We start from the raw sequence: 21,803 nt of genomic DNA on the forward strand, positions 1-21,803 counted from the left end.
CTATGTCCCCCCACCCCAAATTCGTATGTTGGAGTCCTAACCCCCAGGACCCCAGAATGTGACCTTATTTGGAGATGAGTCTTTACAAAGGTCATCAAGTTGATGTGAGCTCCCTAGGCGGGCCCTCACCCAACATGACGGCGTCCTTCCAAGAGGAAATTTGGACACATAACAGAGAAGGCCATGTGAAGATGAAGGCAGAGATCTTGGTGATGCTTCTGCGAGCCAACGGACACCAAAGACCACCAGTGAACCACCAGAGCGGGGGGGAGGCCAGAGACAGGGGCCCCCTCACAGCCTCGGGAGAAACCCACCCTGCCGACACCTCGACCTCGGACTTCACCTCCAGACTGTGAGACAAGAAATCCCGACATTTGAGCCGCCAGCTGGGGGTACCCTGTTCCAGCAGCTCTAGCCAACTTACACACAACATCTCCACTGGAAGGCAAGGCTGTGCCTATGTAACCTGAGGGTGGTCCCAGCAAAGACAGAGCGTGAGGAGCCCGCCGCCCCGCCCTACACCTGTCACGGGGAAAGTTCATCCCAGAAAGGGCGTGGCACAGAGTACATGCCACCTGATGCCTGGGAGAAGCTGGAGAGCCCCCTCTATCTGGGCCACCTCTGAGGGGTGCCTCCTTGGCTTGCCCTCTCTGCTGGGCCCTACCCTGGCAACCAAGGGTTCATGACTGCTTCCTTTCGGGCGTGCAAATGTGGGCAGGAGGGAGCTGCACACTCTCTCTACACATCTTCTAGGGCCCCGAACCCCCACCACAGGCCCCAGGCCTGTCCCCCAGGACCTGCACTAGGGACACAGCACAGCTCTTTGAATAGCCACATGGGCTAGTTCACACATTCCACAGTGCGCCAGCCCCACAGTGACCCCCACACTGGACGGTGCATGTAGGGGGAGGGGTGCTCAGAGCAGCCGCCCGGGATTTTCCACCTCTCAACCCTCACTGCTCATTAGATCACCCAGGGAGCACCTGATACTTGGGTCCCACCCAGACCGATTAAATCAGACACCTCGCGTGGGACCCAAATGTTGGTTTTTTTCCCTAATCACAGATGACGCTATTAATTTTGTAGACATAACTGTACGATGTCCTCTGGGCGAGGTGGTTTACTTTTATTATTGCAGTTGTGTTAAAATGATATCTGGTGACAAACTTCGGAAACACCTCTCTGGGCTGTCCCGAGGTAGCTGAGCTGGTCACACCGTCCTGCCCTGTCTGAGCAAGGGCGAGCGTCCGCACCTACAGGCCCAGACCACCAGCAGAGCCGTCCGCGCCCAGCCCTGGGCCTGCCCGTTTAACAAGCTGCAAATCGGACACGGGGCGACCCTCCCCGGAGCCCTTGCTTCTGGGACTGTCCGAGTCACACGGCCTGGCAGGAAGGGACATGCTGGTGGGAAGATACGGACTCCCTGTGGGGGGGGGGGTGGCGGGGAGAAGGCGCACTGTGGGCTGCATTGGGGGTACACCGTGTAGTGAAAGAAATGGCAGCAGGGGCCTATTTCAGACCTTGAGACGTTTTACCAGGGCCTCGCCTTCAGGGGCCCCGAGTGCAGTGGCCCCCTCACTGCCCCGGCCCTGCGATGGGCAGTGCAGCCTCGCTGACGGTGGCTCAGCACCAGGCCCCAGCAGTGGCCAGAGGGGAGGACACTCTGGGCAGGTGAGGGCTCCGGGTGAAGGCTGAACGAGGAGACCCGAGCATGTGCTGAGAAGTGGGGTGACTGAGTTAAATTCCTGCCTCGTAGGACACTTGTCATGAAAGGTGATTCTCTGAGCACGGCGTTGAGCTGTCACAAGCCTGGGACGAGCCTCCCCACTCCCGGAGGGAGCAGCAAAGCAAAGAAGCCCTCACCTCTCCGGCCCCAGAAGGTGCACGGTCAGAGGGAGGAACCCAGCCGGACGCTGTGAATAAAGGAGAGTTTCTCTGACCCCGCGGTGGAGCGAACGGATGCTGGCCGAAGGCTGCTCCGCACCCGCCAGGGACTGTGTGTTTGGCCGAGCCTGGGATGAGGGCTCTGGACAGCCACCACCCCAGGGTTCTTCTCACTGCATCCTGGGGTCTCTGGTGACCCAAGGGACAAGGGACCCTGGACCCCTGCTTGCTGCTCTGCCTCAGGCAGGTCTGGCCCATGGCTACCCCTGGCCGCTGGCTGTGCCGTCCACAAGTCGTCCAAGACCTCATTGGCTTCCCACACACCAGGCCCTTTCTCCTTCCTCCTCCCCACGCTCACCCTGTCTGACTTCCCTGTAGGAAGCTGCGAGGCCAGAGAATGATGCCTCTTTTCATGCTTTGCAAACGTCAGCGGCCCCTGCAGGGTTCTGCTCCACGCGCCGATGCACCCCGTTCAGAGGGAGCCAGGGGTCGGCACAGCGCAGTGAGCAGCTCGGTCGCTGGCAGGTGGCGAGGGGGCACACCGGCTCTGAGGTGGCCTGCACAACCTGAACAGCTTGGTCTGACAGCAAAAGGCCACCGGGGTGAGAGCCAGAGGGCGGGGCGCGCTGGTTCCCTCGCCCAGCGCTGGGTAGCCAGTCTGAAGGTTCAGCACCAGCACTGGGGGACAGCTCCCCGCCCTGCTCCTCCTGCTCAGGTGACACTCAGCCAGATGGGGCAGTGACGCTCTTTCAAGGGGACACTTTGTCCCTCGGAACCTGGGACTGTGCTTCCCAACACTGCCCCAACCACGGAGCCCTCGTCAGTCCCTGTCACCGTCCGCACTGACATGTGCCGCAGACCTACTGGAGGCGAGTGCACCTGAAGAGCTCCGGGCTGTGACGGCCGAGCCGCAGGGACACATTCACACCACCAGGTCATCGAGCGCCTCCCAGCACGGCCCAGTCTCAGCCTCCTCTGCTCCTACTCGACAGGCTGGTCCTGGAACCTTCCTCTGACCGAGGTCACGAGAAGCTCTTTCTACCCGAGTGACTGGCTCTGTCCCCGTCCTCCTCTCTCCAACACTCCTGTGCTGCGGAGCAGCTGCTTCGTGGCCAGAACAAACCGCTGGTCAGAAGGAGAGAGACAGACGCAGGAGGGGGGGCGGGCCCTGGGCCGGAGAACCACCGAGAAGAACTTAACGCGCTGATGAGAAAAGTCATTTCACAGGCCAGCGAGTCTAGGGCCTTCTGCCCTGGGGCAAGGGTACAGCAGGCTCCTCCAAAGGCCAGTGAAAGGGGGAACAGAGCCCACCGAGCACCGAATCCCTAACCGCACAGAAAGAGACAGAGAACTCTGACTGTATTAAAATGTAGGCCTTCTGTCCCTCGAAAAAAACATAAAGAAATTACCAAGACAATCCACAAGTTAGAAGACTTTTACATATGCATAACTCACACAGGATTTACACCCATAATACATAAAGAACTCTTGCAGCCCTGGCCGGTTTTCTCAGTGGTTAGAGCATCCACCCGCGGATCAAAGAGTCGTGGGTTTGATTCCGGTCAAGGGTACGTGCCTTGGTTGCAGTTCGTCCCCAGCTATGGTGGGGTCATGTGGGAGGCAACCAGCTGATGTGTCTCTCACATCAATGTTTCTCTCTCTGTCCCCCTCTCTCTCTCTCTCTCTCCTTCCTTCCCACTCTATCTAAAGATAAATAGAAAAATGTCCTCAGATGAGGTTTTACAAAAAAAAGAACTCCTGCAACTCCGTAAGGACAGGACAGGGTGCCTGACCTCATTCGTTGCCAGGGACCTGGAGCAGGGGGCCTCCTAACACTAAGTGTGGTGAGGATGTGACCCACGGGGAATCCCCACACGGTGGGACTGAATTCATGAAATCACTCAGGGACGTGGTCTTGTGAAGTTGAACTTTCACAAACCCGACGTCTCGACCGATGTTCACCTTTTATACCCAAGGGAAACTGCCTCGGGTACGGCGGGTACACGCCCAGGAACGCCCGCCACGGCATCATCCAGAGAAACCGGTCAAACCGGACGAAACGTCCACAGACAGGAAAAGCTGAGGAATATTCTGGGGTAGTCGCACAACGGGGTGTCGTACGGCGATGACCAGTGGAAGGAAGTCCGTGCAACAACACGAACGGACACGGAAACGTGATCACAGGTGAGGCAGGCAAGTCACAGAGACGACATAGAGTAGATGCCATGTTTCCAAAGCTCAAAACCAAACCAAAATACACTAAACCATATGTCATTTATGGATCCATGAGTATATTTAAAAAAATTTTTTTTTTCCAAAAAAGCAAAAAAAGTCCGGCTGGTGTGGCCCAGTAGTTGAACGTCAACCCATGCACCAAGGGGTCGCCGGTTCGATTCCTGGTCAGGGCACACGCCCAGGGTGTGGGCTGGATCCCTGGTGGGGGGCGTGCAGGAGGTGGCCAGTCGATGTTCTCTCTCATCCATGTTTCTCTCTCTCTCTCTCTCTCCCTCTCCCTTCCTCTCTCTGTGAAATCAATACAGAAAAAATGAAATTTAAAAAAAGAAGGCAAAAGAAGGACAAACACAAAATCTAAATCGCAGGTTTCGTCCAGGGGGAGGCAGAGGCACGGGTGAGAGAAGGCCCCGGGCGCACGAGACTCCTGCTCAACTATTCCCGAGCTGGACGGCGGAATCGTGGGGGGCCCGCTCTACCCTTGTGCTTTCACATGTCACGCATATCGCTGTACGTACCAAACAACAACTATTCATAAACAAAAGAAGAAACGCCGTATGTACGTCTACACCCCACAGATCTAACAGTTAGAAACACAGGTAATCGTGCCGGCTCCGGCGCCCACAGCCCCACCTCCCTCCTCACCAGTCCCCCGCCCCCGGAGCATCAGAGGGGTGCTGGGGAGGCAGGCACTGGGGAAGACGGACATCACCAGCCCAGCTCGCCACCCTCCAGGTCTTACTGGCCCCCAGGCCCCAGACAGGCCCAGGAAGGAGCCAGGTCCCGGGAGAGAACTGCGAGGCTGCTCCCACACCGCCAGGATGGCAGGCAGTGGGACCCCCACTTCTACGACAATGGCTCCGTTCCACAAGCCGATATTTGTCAGCCCTGTGCACAAACACCGGGGCGCCTGCCAGCCCAGAGGGGGAATTCGACTGGAGAATTCAACGGTGCCAACAGCACAATGCAATATGCTTCCCAATGTGATCAGGGGTCCCCACTGGGGAGGAGGGGCTGTGTGGCAGACAGCACATGGAGCAGAGCTCCTGGGGGACAGCCCCCCCCACTCACCTCTGCAGCTCCTTCAGGGACACTGTGATCCGCAGGCTGTGGCCCAGGACATAGAGCACGGTCAGGATGTCCGCCCACTGCACCATCTCCCCCAGGGGCCCGCCCTTCAGCACCCTCGGGCTGAACACGTCCCCAGACTCCTCCGTCAGAAAGCCGATGTGAACGAGGATCTGGGGGGGACACAGAGGGTCAGCACGGAGGAGCAATGGCACTCGGTCCTGCCACCCAGGGACACCCGGCCAGCAGCAGATGCTGTTCCGAGCTGGGCCTGGGCAGCGCTTTCTGACACAGTGGGGAAACCAAGGGGCAGAGTGACCCCGCTGGGCACTGGGGCTGCGGGTGAACAGGACGGTCAGTTCCTGCCCTCACGGCGCTTACGTTCCAGATGGAAGAGGAGACAACAGTGAACACAGACAAGAGAGAATTTCATGAAATGATAGGGACTCTGAAAGAAACAGACAGGTGATGTGAGAGTCAGGTGAGTCTTTCCTGGATGGATGGACGGACAGACCAATGAACCCTCCCAAGATGTTTGCAGAATGAAGACCTTCAAGGGGTAGGGTGGGAGTTCGTCTTTCTTCCTCACACCTGAAAAGTCCCAGGGTCATCACATGCCTCTAACCTGACTGCCTCCCCTCCCCCTTCCGGCTCAAATTCAAATAAAGTCTGTAAAACTCTTTCAAGGGCGCCCCGTGCTCCTGCCCTAAGCCCCCCGAGCTCAGCTCCTCGACGCACAGAGAGGGTCGGGTACCTGCTTCTGGTCCCTCTGGACGCCCCCCAGCTTCCGGGCCAGGCGCTGGGCGGCCAGTGCCCACTGGGCCGTGAGACGCCTGATCCGCTTCTTCATGAAGATCAGAGACTCCTTCCCACTGCCCATCAGCTCCAGGAGGTGAGACAGGTCGCTCCGGAAAACGGCCTGGAGGAACGTCCGGTCCTCGGTTCTCTAACTCTCGGGCCTGCAGCTGTGCATCGCAGCCACCTGCTGCCCTGGGCACAGGCCTGGCACCCTCCCCGGGGGGCTGGCACCTGCTCTAGCTTCTCTCGCCCTTTCCACGCGGCCCAGCCCCCACCGTGGGCCCTGCTCTCCCTCCCCAGCCAAGGTGATCTGTCCCGAGCCCTCCAGGAGGTGCTGAGCTGTGACCGTTCCCAGGGATCCCACGTGCTACCAGGAGACAGGGAGGGCAGTGGTCAGGGCTGGGACTCCAGTGCCGGGGAGGCCAAGCCCCCTTCCAGTGGAGCCAGAGTTACTACGCCCTGAACTAGTTCAACTCAGTAGACCTCTGAGCCATCATCTGTTAAACACGACCACACGAATCTTGGCCGGTTTGGCTCAGCGGTTAGAGCGTCGGCCCGCAGACCAGAGAGACCGGGTTCGGTTCCCACTAAGGGCACGTACCTCGGTTGCAGTTTGTCCCCGGCCCCTGTTGGGGTTTTGTGGGTGGCAACCACTCGATGTGTCTCTCTCATGTCGATGTTTCTCTCTCTCCCTCCCTCCCTCCCTTCCGCTCTCCCTGAAGATAAATGCAAGAATGTCCTCGGGTGAGGATAAAAATACACGACTACAAGAGGACTGTGGGGGTTCAAGTACAAACAATCTGGCCCCAGGAAGCCCTCAAGAAGTGACAGCCATTATCACTATTCTTGTAGTGCATTAAGGGGTGCCTCCAGGGCCCCAGCCACCCCTCCAGTGGGCCCCTCTGCAGCAGCCCCAGGAGGTGGGACGGCACAGTCCGGCTCACTTCCCGTCCAGCAGGGCGAGCTGGGACCTGCCCACCCACCAGGCGGAGCTGGCTGGCCTCAAAGGGATGTCCAGCCCTGGCCGGTTTGGCTCAGCGGTTGGAGCATCGGCCTGCGGACCAGAGAGTCTCAGGTTTGGTTCCTGCTAGGGGCATGGACCCCCCCCCCCCAAAAAAAAAGGAATGTCCAGCCTGGGGAGGCTAGAGGACCCATCCTCCACCCCCTCACAGACCCACCCACCACCCAGGCCTACCTGGACTTTGGGGAGGGGCTTGGGAGCCATCTGGGGGGCCGTCTGGTTTCTCCAGGGCAGCGGGGGGCAGAACCACTCGACCTCACTGAGGTAGACGAGGAAGGAGCACTCGGTGCCGTCCACCCCGAAGAAGGCGTAGCAGGGGTCAGAGGTCCAGCGGGCACGCATCCACTGCAGAGGACAGTCTGAGCCAGGGGCCCTGCCAGCCCGCCCGAACCCTCGGTGCTTGCCCGGCATGCGTGACCCTGGGGCTCCGGAGGTCCCCCAGGACGGGGCCTCTGCGGCCCACCCTAACCATGCAGCAAGGGACAGAAGCAAGGAAGAGAGGCTGAACCAGGGCCCCAGGGCCCCGTCCTGGCCACCGAGAACCTTGGGGGAGGTCAGGCTGGACCGCCATGCTCCTGGCCCAGCAAGAGGAGGCCCCGGGAGAACAGAGCCGGGTCAGGACCCAGCGGGAGGTGGGGCAACTCAGGGCCGGGCCGGGTCCGACTGGAGCCAAGGTCAGGAGCAGCCTCCGCGGAGGCCAGGGCTGGGGCTAGGGCAGGACCCAGCCACAACGGTCCCGAGCGGTCACCGAGGAAGGGGCCTGCCGTGCCGCTGCCCCGCCCTCTTGGGGAGTCCAGAACCAGGAGGAGCTGGCTTTTACAGCCACAAACTGGCCCCCAAAGGACAGGCTTCATGCAGCCATGGGTCCCGGGGGGCAGGGCCTGGGAGGCGGGGCCTGAGGGGCTCTCCGTCCAGCTGGTTAGGCCACGAGGGGTGAGGGCAGCCTAGGTCCACTGCTCGCCTGGACTTTCGGGGAGCAGGCTGATGGTAACACACATATAAAATAGCGCATTTGTGATAAACACTATGGAAATGTGGCTCATCCCAGGGAAGGCGGGTTGGTGGGCCAGGCAGGTGCCCCAAGTAGAGAGGCAGTTACCCTGAGGTTGACCTCTGCCAGTTAGTGCTAGGGTCAGGGTCAGCGCCTGGGCAGGAGGCCCTAGCTAGCGGACTGCCCTGCCAACAGCGGAATCCCAGAGCTAGTCTGGGGCATGGCCCCCGTGGAGGAGCCCCCCTTCCTGGTCACCCCAGCCCAAGCCCCAGGCCTCACCTCCACCTTCCCTGAGCAGTCAGGGAACTTGGGGTCACTGGGTGCCTCACACTGGTCCTGCCGCCCTTCGGACACTAGGGAGAGAAGGTCATCTTGCTGAGGACATGGGTCTGGGACAGAGCCCGGGGGAGGGGGGAGGAGTAGAGGGTCAGCAGCGGAGAGGACGGATGGGGGCTCGAACAAACTTCCGTCCGAGTCTTCTCACCTGAACGGTCACCCACTAGAGGGTCCCCAGGCCGGGGCTGCTCCCTCTGCCACCCCCACCCTCCTCAGGAGGTTCAGCCCCAGTGAGGTGCTGGCTTGAATGGCTATGGACCAGCCGCCTGGAAGGGCAGATCTCATGCACTCACCCAAATGCACCCCACTCTTTCAGGGGACAGAGGTTGGGCCTGCAGCCCCAGGCTGCTGCTCCCACATCGAGGGGAATGGAAGGGGCCACCTGAGTCTCCAGGGACCTCTGCTGTCCTCAGCACCCTCACGCCAGGTTGGGGTGGGTGAACCCCGAGTCACCCTGCTGAGAGCCTAGGGGCCACAGCGGGAGGTCTGCACCCCACGCGGATGTCCCGTCCAGCGCACGGCCCCTGGGGACCGGGGTGCCCGGGCCCCCACCCTTGCTGTGCAGGAGCAGGCTGTGGCGCAGGATCTGGTCCACCTTCACGGCGATGTCCGAGACGTTCTGGGCGATAGCTTGGATCCGCTCCATGAGGCCGGCCCCAGGGGGCAACCTACCGGGAGAAACCCGGCTGAGCGGAGGGCCCGGGCGGCCTTCCCGGGGGGCTCAGCCAGCCGGCACAGCAGCAGCAGCACCACCGCAATGAGCGGAAACGCAGGGAGCCGGGCCAGGTGGTGGAGCCGCAGCCTGCCCCGGCCGGGTCTCTGACCACCCGTCACGGACGGCACACCACACGCTAAGCCCCTCTGCCGTGCCAGGCGTGTCTGCACGTGTCAGGGGGCAGGGCCTGGGGCCGAGGCAGCCTGAGAAATTTCAGAACCAGGACAGGTCCGTCCAGGGGCCGCCCGGGTCACAGAGGCCCTTTTCCCAGGCGCGCCAGCTGCCCTGAGTCCGTTGCTCTCTTTCTTCCCAGAAGGACTGTATCGGGCCACGATAAATCCCACCCAGAGCAGCCTGGGGACTTGCCAACTATTAAATCCTCGGTAAATTATCATTGGGTTCTGGGAATGCGTTCTTCCCAGGATCTTAAATGGATTTACTGCCACAAACACCATGGCCCTCCACCCTACCGTCAGTACTCGGGTGGCCTCTATTGGGGGAGAATTTATTTCCTTGTGGTGACTACCACCGAACTGGGAGACGCTGACGAGACACCGTGTTCATCCCCTTGCAAAGGCCGCTGTCGAGGCGGCCCTCGCTCTGCCGCGCTCGGTCTCGATGCCTGGAAGACCGGGCCTTTCCCCGGGGAGCGGCTGGCTGTCCCGAGCATGTTAATTCCGCTTCCTTTCATGCGTACCTGGGCCTCGGGCGTCCTGGGCCCAGCTTAAGCTCCGTTTATCCCTTGACAAGAACTGGGTCTAATCGCCGTACAGAATGGGAATCACACGAAGGAGGATTTTCCAACCTGGGCCCTCTTGGTTCTGGAAAAACCCCTGCCCCCCAGGGAAGGCCAAAAGCCTGAGGTCAAGGTGTGGGCAGGACAGGCTCCCGGGGAGAACTGCTCCAGGCTCTCTCCGGGCTCCTAGTGGGGACCAGCAGTGTTTGGGGATCCTTGGCTGGGGCTCCTCGCTCCAATCTCTCGGTCTCTGTCTTTACTTGGCCTCCTCTGCGTGGCCAAATTTCCTCTTCCAGAGACACCAGTCCCTGGGCTGGGCCCACCCCGAGCCGGGACAACTCATCGTAACTTGATTACACCTGCAAACACCCTGTTTTCCAATAAGATCACACTCATAAGTACTGGGGGTCCGGACTTCCACACGTCTTTCTGGAAGACACACGTCAACCCACGATGGTCACCTAGGATATTACAGAAAGGAACGAGAGGAGGGTTCAAAGACACAGGTCCCCAGGCGGGTGGTCTTCGGCCGCCGTCAGGAAGAGAACTGTCAGCTCGTCTTCACTTCACACAAGACATGAGCTGCAGGGCTGCCTCTTAGCGGCTGTGTGGCCCTGGGCAAGTCACTTGCCCTCTCTGTGCCTCTGTGTTTTCCTCTTTCAAAGCAGAGAAGAAAACGGAGCCCAACAGCAGGCCCGCGCGGGGTGGCCCTGGACGTGGAGGGCGGCATCACCACTGAGGCCGGGGAGCGCTCGGAGCTGCCGCACAGGGACGCACGCCGACCAGGGTTCTCGCCCCGTGTCGTCACTGCCTCCTTCGGGGGCGTTCCAGACATTCCCCCCACTCTCTCCCCCGGGAATGCGGCACCACGGCTGTTCTGCGCATCGTTACACGCCGTGGCCGGTGGAGGACCACGGACCATTGCAATACCTCAAACTGTCCTGCCCGCAAGAAAACGTTCACCCTTTCGGGGGGATCCTCACCCACTGAGAACGCCCGGTCAGACCAGAGCAGGGCCATGGGGACCCGGCGTCCGCTGGGCTCCGAAATAAGTCCGAGTGAGGGCTGTGGCAGTGTCTCCCCGACAACCACTAGACAAGGAGGGACATGCCTCTGACGGGAAGGGTTCCTCAGGTGACCGAAGGAGGTGGCCCAGTGCGGATGGCCAGAACCTCGAGGCTGCTGGGTCAGGGTGGGCGCCGAGCTCAGGCAGCCAGGACACGGCAGAAGATGCTCTGGGGGGTGGGGGTGACCAGGTGCCCTTCCTGCCTTCTGACCGGAGACTCCCGCCCGGGGCACATACCCCTGCAGGGACCAGCTGGAGCCCCGCGAGGTCCCCAGGGACATTGGAAGGGGCCCCACCCACTTCCTGAAGGCACCTTTACCCCAAGGCTCTGTTCTGTCCACCCTGCGGGAGCCGGACCCCTTCTCTGAGCCCCCCACGCCTCCGGGTGTGACTGTGAGTGGCCGGAAACCTCACCGGAGTCCTGTGTCCTCGAGGACAGGGCCCAGCCTCCCTACGTGGAGCCCGACAGGGCCCAGCACGGGCCCCGGGCCGAGCTCAGCCGCTGCGTTGGGCTCACAGTTCTCCCACAGTCGTGTCCGCCCAGAGCCTCAGAACGGGCCTCATTTGGAAAGGGGGTCTCTGCAGATGTGACCAGTGGAGGTCACACCAGACGAGGCTGGCCCTAAGTTCAAAGGGGGTCTCTGCAGATGTGACCAGTGGAGGTCACACCGGACGAGGCTGGCCCTAAGTTCAAAGGGGGTCTCTGCAGATGTGACCAGTGGAGGTCACACCGGACGAGGCTGGCCCTAAGTTCAAAGGCTGGTGTCCTTGTAAGGCCAGGCGGACACGTGGAGGGACAGAGGCTGCAGCGAGGCACCTTCAAGCCAGGGACCGCCCAGAAGTGCCAGGAGCTGCAAGAGGCCAGGGACCAGCCTGCCCTGGCGTCTCCGGAGGGAGGAGGCCCTGGTGACACCTGATGCCAGGCTTCCAGCCTTCAGGACTGAGAGAGGACACATTTCTGTGGTTGTCAGCCACCCAGTTTGTGGTCAAAGTTTCTCGTTTTTGTTTTTCATCTTCACCCGAGGACATTTTTGCATTTGTCTTCAGATAGAGCAGGAGGAGAGAAGGAGGAAGAGAGAGAGAGCAACATTGATGTGAGAGAGACACATCGACTGGCTGCCACCCACATGACCCCAATCAGGGCCGGGGACAAACTGCAACCGAGGTACGTGCCCTTAGCGGGAACCGAACCCGGCTCTCTCTGGGCCAAGGGCCGACGCTCTAACCGCTGAGCCAAACCGGCCAGGGCAGTTTGTGGTCAATTTTTATGGCAGCCCCAGGACACTCAGACAATCACCATCTTCAGAATTAGAAAATGGTTCAGGTGTTCCCTCCCCCCTGCCATATCCCCCGGGGCTCTCGCTGACTGTGCCCCTCTCACGGGAGCAACCTTGACTTCTCAAGCCCTGGGTCAGTGACCCTCCACCTTATTCAGAGGGCCTCAGAGTCAGAGGCCCTGGATTCAAATCCTGACTCCGCTGGACAGCTGTGTGACCTTGGGCAGGTTACCCAACCTCTCTGAACTCAGGGGCCAGCTCTAGGAAATCTGAACAAGCTCAGTGACTTCGCAGAGTGGCTGTAGGCTCAGACATAAGGCTGAATGTAAAATGCACCGCATACAGTAGGCATCAATAAATGTTTGCGACTCGGCCACCCCCCACCCACAGCAGGCTACCCCGGCCCCTTGACGTGTCGTAAGTCTAACTCCAGAGCCAGGCACTTCACTTTTTAGGGGACTCAGCAATTTTCGGATGACAAGCGTCTTTGCCTAGAACATCTTGCTGGCTCAGGCTCTAAACAGTGCAGATGGCATCTGATGTAACAAGTTCAACGTGTTCGAGAGAATTCTCGGCATCACTATTATTATACTGGACTCAGCAGCCAGGCACATTCTATTTTCAAATAATATACGATTAGGCTCCTCTCTGAGAAGCTTTTTTTAAAAATGAGAATAAAACGCCCTGGAACCTCAAACCACAGCACATCCACGCCCCGGGAAAGGAGGAAGGAGAGACGAGCTGGGGGCACAGCCTGCAGCGGCCTCCAGCCGAGGGGGCCCGGGAGAACCCGGGGCGGCGGCGCTGTCACCGTGGGGTCAGGGCGGTGGCGCTGTCACCGTGGGGTCAGGGCGGTGGCAGCGCTGACTTCTCCAGCAGGCCCAGCAGGTACGGAGCCAGGGCCCACCATGCTCTCGGGGGGCCACGAAAATGTTTTCACTTCTTTAAAAAGCGAGGGGAAAATTGTAGGTCAGAGAAATGTTTTCAGTGTAAAGTTAACGTATTTGTTTTTCTACCAACACAGTCCTAAAATATAATCTTACTACGGGTTAAACTGTACCCCCCTCCAAGCTATGATGTAGCCCTAACCCCCAGAACCTTCAAATGTGACCTCCTTTGAAAACAGGGCCATTGCAGATATAAGCAGGGAAGTTAACGGGAGGTCCCACTGGAGGAGGGTGAGCCCACTTCCAACATGACTTATAACAGGGGAATTTGGATCCAGACACACACGGGGAGGAGGCCAGGGGCAGACCGGAGCTCTGCTGTCACGAGTGGAGAAACGACCAGCTGGCAGGAGAGGGGCCCGGAACACATCCTTCCCAAGAGCCTTCAAGGGGCTGTGGCCCTGCCGACCCCAGCCGACCCCAGCCGACCCTTGAGCCCTCTAGAGCTATACGCCAGGACAGTTCTGGTGCTTTGTTATGGCAGCCACAGGAAACTAACACACTTTTTAATAGTTCTTTGCCCCCACAGTCCTGACGTAACCCGGGAGACAGGGCTCTTCCCAGGCTGTGCGGAGGACACAAAAACACACTCGGGGTGATCATGACAGTAACAGAGCCACCGGGGGCACTGCTTGCCAAGCTGCATGGACACCGTCTCGGCTCCCTCTCCCGACATCATGATTCCCCTTCCGGCCCCGCTGCACAGGTGAGGAAACCAAGGCACAGCAAGGCTGAGTTACTTGCTCAGGGTCACAGAGCGACTGAGTGGGAAATCGGGTTCCAGCCGAGCAGCCTGAGGCGGGGCAGATGGGAGAGGCTGAGCCACAGGCAGAGCGGGAGGACAGGGGCGCGGGTGTCCCTGACAAGCGCCCGGACACATGCCGAGTTTAGAGCCTGTACAAGGGCCCCAGTCCTGGGTCCTTGGCACAGGAGCAGCCTGGAGCCGCGGGGGGACACCGCACTCAACCATCAGAGAGGACTGTCCTGGGACGCAGCTGGACTGCATCGGGAAAACCCCTGCCCGCCCCCTCCGTCCCGGGCGGGGCTGCGAGGCAGTGGACCTGGAAGGGGTCTATGCCTAGAGGTGGGCACGGGGGCCGGACCTCAGCACCAAGGCCGTGACTGAGCAGAAGACAACAGGCCCTCCCGTCTATGAAGGGACATCATGGGGGTGCAACTCTCAGTACTGTTTCTACCGGGATAACAGGCAGCGCCCCCACCCCTACCCCCACCCCCACCCCCACCCCCAGCAGGTGCTCACGGCAGAAAAAGACCTGGCAGAAGGGATTTCCCTGGCAACATCCACCCCAGCCCTGTGGGGCCTGTTACCAGGGTGCAGAGCTGAATTCGGTCTGCCAGGCAGGGGGACAGGACGACACCCTCTGCTTTTCTCCCGCCGCCCAACACGCCCCGTCCCCTTCCGCTGGCGCAACATTTTTTGTTCAGATAGAGTGGGAGGGAGAGAGAGAGAGCGAAACATTGATGTGAAAGGGACATATCGAGTGGCTGCCACCCGCAAAACCAACCAGGGCCGGGGACAAACTACAACCGAGGCACGTGCCCTTAGCAGGAACCGAACCCGGGTCTCTCCGGACCGCAGGCCGACGCTCTAACCGCTGAGCCAAACCAACCATGGCTGGTGCGGGCATCTGAGAAGCAGAAGGTGGTTAACGCAGATGAGCCTGAACTGGCTCTGGCCGGGCCTGGCAGGCGGCACAGATGAAGACCCAGGGCTGAGCCAGGAGGGGGCAGGCTGGGGGTCTCAGAAGAGATGTCCCGGGAGGAGGTCCCACCCACGTGTGCCTTCCATAGAGATTTACCGCGTGCCTGCTCCGCGCCAGGCTCTGCTCTGGGCACCATAGACACGGGAATCGAAGGCAGGCCCAGTACGGGGGGGCCCCCATCCGGCGGCTCTAAGGAATATAGGGTCTCGTGTACTTGGCTTTGTCTGTTCTTGGGTTTTAGTATCACCTGTAGGCCGCCTATTACCACTGTCGCTTGCGGTGGGTACACGGAGTTAGGCCTCACCCACTTTGCATAGGATGAAGCCCAGTTAGAGGCGCCACCCACAGAATGGACCACATCTGAAAGGGGTGAGTCTCCCAAAGCCGACACTGCTGACCCAGAGGCTGAAAGGGATCTGAGGCCCAGGAGAGGATCCTGGCCGCCGCTGGGAGGTTGACCAGGAGGCCAGCCTCACGCCATCCCCTCCGGCTCCTGGCTGGCCCTGGCCCTGGCCTTTGCACTTAACACTGTAGCAGGAGGTTGTTCCAGAGCCTGGCTGGGGCTCCCCAGGGCACCAGCAGCAGAGGTCAGCGAGGATCTCTGGCCCAGCCTGTAAACTGGGTTCCGGGCAGGGGCAGAAAGGTGTCTTCTGCATTATAAGGGCATCCGTAGGGTCAGTAGGGTGGATATCAGCCCAAAGGGTCCCACCATCCCTCCCAGCTGGGCAGAGACCCCATGAGGAATCAGGGGACCTTTTCACCCCCAAACCACCAAAAACGTGGCAGTACGAGGCTGCCCAGGCTCTCAGCACCCTGGGGCCGGGGTGAGATAATACAGGCTGGGCTCAGCCCCCCAACTCTGTGAGCTGGGCCAGTCCCTCCCCTGCCTGAGCCCAGTCCCCTCCTCTGGGGATTGCAGACCTGGATAGGACCCTCTCTCCCAGAAAGGTGCCCACGGTGGGCCAAATTAGACTGAGACCCAAGGGTCTGCAAATAGCCCTGGGCAGGGGTCCCAGGGAGAAAGTGATGGCCTGGGGTCTGCTGGCACCTCCTGAGGAGGCCACCACTGTCCCTGCCCCATGGGGAGAGGGCGAACAGGTGTCCCCTCGGGAGCTCTTACTGGCCCTGCCTGGAGGAGCCACCCCTCAGTGTGCCCAAACCCTGCACACTGTCTCCTTGGGAGGACCAAAGCTGGAGAACCTGCCCAGCTTCAGGAGAGGGAGCTTCCAAACCCCAGGACCTCTGAGCTACACAGGACCTCGGTTCCTGTGGCCCCACCCCTTCCTTCTGGGGGTAACCGCGTCCCACTGTGCCCGCCCTCGCTCCATCCTCTGCATCTACGAAGCAGTTCAACGTTCTCAGTGTGCAAGACCCGGCCTGCGTGATTTCTGCGCACCTGCTAAGCACTAGAAATTCCACCACAATATCACTTCTTTTTTTTTTATCCTCACCTGAGGACATTTTTTCATTTTTTGTTCAGATAGAGTAGAAGGGAGAGAGAAGAAGAAGAGAGAGAGAGAAACATCGACGTGAAAGGGACACATTGAGTGGCTGCCACCTGCACGACCAACCAGGGCCGGGGACAAACTGCAACCGAGGTACGTGCCCTTAGCGGGAACCGAACCCGGGTCTCTCCGGACAGCAGGCCGATGCTCTAACCGCTGAGCAAAACTGGCCACAATATCACTTCTGACCTGGAAAGTAAAAGAAGGCCAAACCAGGCTCTGGTCCGCCCACCCCCCACAGCGGCCTCCGGGGGGGGGGGCTCTAAGTAGCCATGGTATTCAAAGTTCTTCCGCCCACGCATCACCTCATGCCCACAGACCACATGTGGCCTCCTGGAGCCAGCCGACCCCCAAGGCTGACCTGGTGTAGTCAGCATCTGCCCCAGGGTCCCCCCAAAGCGACAGCCAGTACCACAGACTCCCCCTCCAGCCATAGGATGCTCTGCTCCCAACCCAGGGCCAGGGCTACAGACCAGAGGGCACAGCCAGGGCCGAGCCGGGAACTCGGGCTCCTGCCGGTGGCCAGTGACCACTTGCCTCCCAACACTGACTACGAGAGGTCACCTGAGGCTCCGGCCGCCCGCCCTCCCCGCCCCTCGAGGCAACCACCAATTCCAGCCTCCATCCCCCCGAGAGCTCCCCAGGACACTGGGGAAGGAGGTTTGATTTCGAGTTCCTTCCATGATTTATGAGGGTTACATTCAATTAACGGGGTATCGATTTCTGCACAGCTGGCCAGCGTGCTTGCTGGTTGTTGTTATTTTATTATGAAACTGAGCGTTTCCTTGAAAAACACGAAGACTCCTGCACAGAGGGGCCCGAAGACACACGTACCAAGAGATACAAGCACCCAGGCCCGGAAATGGAGCAGCGCAGAGGGACATGTGCTCTGTGTCTGTCTGTCTCCCTCTCACACACACTACATGGGACACAGGGAACCCCCACCCTGCGTTTTTACTGCTCCCTTCTCAGCCCCTCTTCATGGGGGGGGCTCCAAACAGATGACCATGGACCCGCCAGCCCTTCCCCAGCCAAAGCGGAGATGACTTCTCTCTCCTGCACCAAGAAATACATGCGCACACACACATACATACACACGTGCATGCATGCATACATACATGTTTATGATTGACAGGCAGATGACAGATCATAGATAGCCTTCCACTATTGCTAGGAACACAACTGGAGTTGGCTGTGTCTTACTCCATCACTTGGGGAGGGATCAGTGCCGTGAATGGGACAAAGCCTGGGTGTTCAGAACACCCCCCAACCCCACCCTGGCACAGCTTTCTCCTGGAGGGTGTTTGTAACATGTCATACATGTATTTTATTTAGGACACATTGAGATCTTACTGTATATGCCTTGTATCTTGACTCGTTTTTACTTAGATCACATGATGAGCACATGGCCAGTTATTAAATATTTTTTAACATTTTTTATTGATTTTTCAGAGAGAGAGAAACATCAATGTGAGAAACATCAATTGGCTGCCTCCTGCCCCCTAGTGAGGATCGAGCCCACAACCCAAGCATGTGCCCCGACTGGGAAAGGAACTGGGACCTCTCGGTCCATGGGATGACGCTGCATCCACTGAGCCACACCAGCCGGGCCATTAAATACTTTTTAAAATGATTTTTAGTGGTGACATTTCATCCTATCATGGGCACTCACACTGCATCGACCCTTTTCCTGCTGTCTTCTTAATAGCAGCATATGGACAGATGCGTCTATTTGGTTGTACCCTCCTTGATAAAAATCTTGTAACTAAAAAGTATTTGCCAATGTTTAAGAAACAAAATGTTTCTTTTTTTGTTTTTCTTTATTGATTTTAGAGAGAGAGGAAGAGACAGAAACATTGATGAGAAAGAACATTGGTTGGCCGCCTCCTGCATGTCCCCCACTGGGGATCAGGCCCACAACCTGGGCATGTGCCCTGACTGGGAATTGAACCAGCAACCTCTTGGTGCGTGGGTCGATGCTCAACCGCTGAGCCATACGGGCCAGGCTAAACTGTTTCTTAAAAGTGGAACTGGGCCCTGGCCGGTGTGGCTCAGCGGTTAGAGCATCAGCCTGCAGTCCAGAGAGACCCGGGTTCGGTTCCCGCTAAGGGCACGTACCTCGGTTGCAGTTTGTCCCCGGCCCTGGTTGGGTTGTGCGGGTGGCGGCCACTCGATGTGTCCCTTTCACGTCAATGTTTCTCTCTCTCTCTCTCTCTCCCTCCCACTCTATCTGAACAAAAAATGGAAAAATATCCTTGGGTGAGGACAAAAACAAAAAAAAAAAGTGGAAGTGGTACTATCAGTGAGGCGGACACTTTCCCCATACTCTTTGCCTGTTAAACGCCCTTTGCCTCCAGTCGTGCTTAGTTTGCACACACACTGCCTTGCACACACACTGCCGTCGCACCTGTCTTTGCGTTTGTGTTTTCCAGACACACTTTCCTTTCCTGAGTCATCTGGGTTTAGGCCTGTCTTACAAACAGCACATAACTGGATGCTGAGAATCTGTGTCTTTGTAAGGAATATTTAACCCAGTCATATTTATTGTCACATTGACAGGTTTCCACCCGGAGGACGAACTGACTTCACCAAGCTGCCCTCCCTCCCCGTCAGCCTGGCTCCTCGCCAGCCCTGGAGCCAGACAAACTCCCAGATGGTTCGCCACAAGCCTGTCCCATTAGGAAGGAGCAAACCGCCCTGGCCAGTTTGGCTCAGCGGTTAGAGAGTCGGCCTGCGGTCCGGAGAGACCTGGGTTCGGTTCCCACTAAGGGCACGTACTTCGGTTGCAGTTTGTCCCCGGCCCTGGAGGAAGGAGCAAACCCCAGTACTGGGCCCAGCACAGCCTCTGAGACAAACGAGGTGTGTCTTTTAAAACTGAGCCCATGCCCTGGTCAGTTTGGCTCAGCGGTTAGAGCGTTGGCCTGAGGTCCGGAGAGACCCGCTAAGGGCATGTACATCGGTTGCTGTTTGTCCCCGGCCCTTGTTGGTCATGCGGGTGGCAGCCACTCGATGTGTCCCTTTCACGTCACGTCGATGTTTCTCTCTCTCTCTCTCTCTCTCTCTCTCTCTCTCTCTCTCTCTTTCTCTCTCTTCCTCTCTCTCCCTCCCACTCTATCTGTACAAAAAAATGGAAAAATGTCCTCGGGTGAGGATAAAAAATAAAAAATAAATAAAACTGAGCCCAGCCCAGCCAGTGTGGCTCAGTGGACTGAGTGTCGTCCCATAGACTGAAAGGCCCCAGCTCCATTCCCAATCAGGGCACTTGCCCAGGTTGTGGGCTTGATCCCCAGTGGGGACATGCAGGAGGCAGCCAATCGATGTTTTTCACTCACATTGATGTTTCTCTCTCTCTCTCTAAAAAAATCAATAAAAACATATTTAAATTTTTTTTTTTTTGCCCTGGTTTGGCTCAGAAATTAGAGCATCAGCCCACAGACCAAAGAGTCATTGGTTTGATTCCAGTCAAGGGCATGTGCCTCAGTTATGGTTCGGTCCCCAGTCCTGGTTGGGTCGTGAGGAAGGCATCCAGTTGATGTGTCTCTCATGTGGACATTTCTCTCTCTCTCTCTCTCCCCCTCCCTCCCTTCCTCCCACTCTGTCTGAAAATAAATGGAAAATATCCTCGGGTGAGGATTTAAAAAAAAATTCAAATCCCCGGGTGAGGATTAAAAAATCTTTTTTTTTAAATCCTCACCCGAGGACATTTTTCCATTTTTTGTTCAGATAGAGTGGGAGGGAGAGAGAGGAAGAGAGAGAGAAACATCGACGTGACAGGGACACATCAAGTAGCTGCCTCCCGCACGACCCAACCAGGGCTGGGGACAAACCGCAACCGAGGCACATGCCCTTAGTGGGAACCGAACCCGGGTCTCTCTGGACTGCAGGCTGACGCTCTAACTGCTGAGCCAAACCAGCTGGGGCTAAAAAAAAAATTTTTTTTTAACTGAGCCCAAAGTTGTCTTAACAGGTAAAGTGTCCCCTGCCTTCACCCCCAACTCACACACAGACGCCCCCCAGAAAGTGACCCTCCAGGCCCTGTGCCCAGACAGCAGACAGCTGCGAATGTCTATAAGCATTTTCGAGTTTTTAAATAAAGCTTCTTTTCCAAACAAATTATTTGGAGGGTGGAGGGAGAGAAGTCTCATCCCATTACCCACAGACCAGAATTGTGATGTAAGTCCTTTCTGCCACCTTCTCGGCAATATTTTATTTTTATTGAGTTTTCCATGCTATATAATCCAACTCTATAACGACATAACTGCTTTTTCACATTTCCCTTACCATTAAAACCCCCGCATCTCTGCCCCGGCCGGAGGCTCGGTTGGTTGGAGCGTCCTCCCATACGCGAAAAGGTTGCAGGTCTGAGCCCTGGTCAGGGCCTAGACCTAGGCTGTGGGTTTGATCCCCGGTCAGGGTGCATATGGGAGGCAACCAATGATGTTTCTCTCTCACATCGATGTTTCTCTCTCCCTTCCTCTCTAACATCAATTGTAAAATATCCTCCAGTGAGGATTAACAACAACAGAAAGGCCAGAGACCACCAAGTCGAAGAACTGCTCCTGAAGCTGAGACACTCTTCCTAAGAGAGTCCCAGGATGAAAGGACCAAGTCAGGGGCGAGACCGCGCTCGAGATGTTGCACCCACGACAGCCGGCACCCGGGGCTGAGGAGCTCAGGGCCCCAGAGGCAGCCCAGGACCACGTGGGGAGGTGGGGGCAGCCTGGACACACCTACCGCCTCTCTCTCTGAAACAGGAGCAGCACTGGTCCTGAAATGTACGGCTCTGCCGGCGACGCTTGATGGGCTCTGCGGTCATGATGGATTGTGGCTATTTCCCGGGATGGAGCTGGGAGGTGGTTTGAGCTCCCCCAGGAGATGAAGGGCGGGGAGGGGGGGCAGGCCAGAACTGGAAGAAATCCAGTCACACTGAACATGCCGGTAAGAGCACCCGGAGCCCAAGTACATCTGACCCTCAGCTCCGCCGCCCACAGCAGGACGCTCAGCCGACAGCCAGCTGGGTCCTCTGCCCTCGCCGGGTGACCAGACCTGTGGACAGAGGCTGGTCAGCAGCCCAGCTCGGGGCAGACAGGAACGTGGGAAGGATGAGAGACGGGGCAAGAGTCTGGATCACGAGGGACACGGAGAGCAGCAGAGAAGAGTGGCCTGTGTACACAGAGAAGACAGCAGTCTCGTGCCTCAGAGGGACTCCGGGGGCCCAGCACCTTTGCCACCACCTCCCGTCTCTGCCACTGACCCCTCTGCTTCCCGTCTCCTGCCCTGCCCCCATTCTTCACACAGCATGATCTTTTTAAAAAAGAAGCCAGATCAAACCACTCCCTGGTTTAAAGCCCTCCTACAACCTCCCACAGCTCTTAGAATAGTGTCCCAGAAATCCCTACCATAGCTGCCGAAGCCCTAGGCCACCTGCCCTGTTGACCACCCCCCCCCCCCCAATGCTGCCACGTTGCCTTTACATTGGTCCTTTACCTCCAACACACCGACA

At 58.3% G+C, this 21,803-nt stretch overlaps 1 protein-coding gene across 2 annotated transcripts in view; it reads right to left on the reverse strand.

Moving 5' to 3' along the window:
* The window catches only part of MGAT5B (alpha-1,6-mannosylglycoprotein 6-beta-N-acetylglucosaminyltransferase B), an 80,496-nt gene that overhangs the window by 25,924 nt on the left and 32,769 nt on the right, over positions 1-21,803 (reverse strand). For both annotated transcript variants that reach the window (XM_036269400.1, XM_036269399.1), the window contains exons 4-8: positions 8,883-8,998; positions 8,274-8,347; positions 7,178-7,348; positions 5,939-6,103; positions 5,188-5,357 (exon numbers count right to left, since the gene is read on the reverse strand). In XM_036269400.1, coding sequence (XP_036125293.1) covers positions 5,188-5,357; positions 5,939-6,103; positions 7,178-7,348; positions 8,274-8,347; positions 8,883-8,998 — 696 coding nt within the window. The remainder of the gene's footprint in view (positions 1-5,187; positions 5,358-5,938; positions 6,104-7,177; positions 7,349-8,273; positions 8,348-8,882; positions 8,999-21,803) is intronic.

The sequence above is a fragment of the Molossus molossus genome, unplaced genomic scaffold (genome assembly GCF_014108415.1).
Source record: "Molossus molossus isolate mMolMol1 unplaced genomic scaffold, mMolMol1.p scaffold_m16_p_19, whole genome shotgun sequence".
Classification (NCBI taxonomy): Eukaryota; Metazoa; Chordata; class Mammalia; order Chiroptera; family Molossidae; genus Molossus; species Molossus molossus.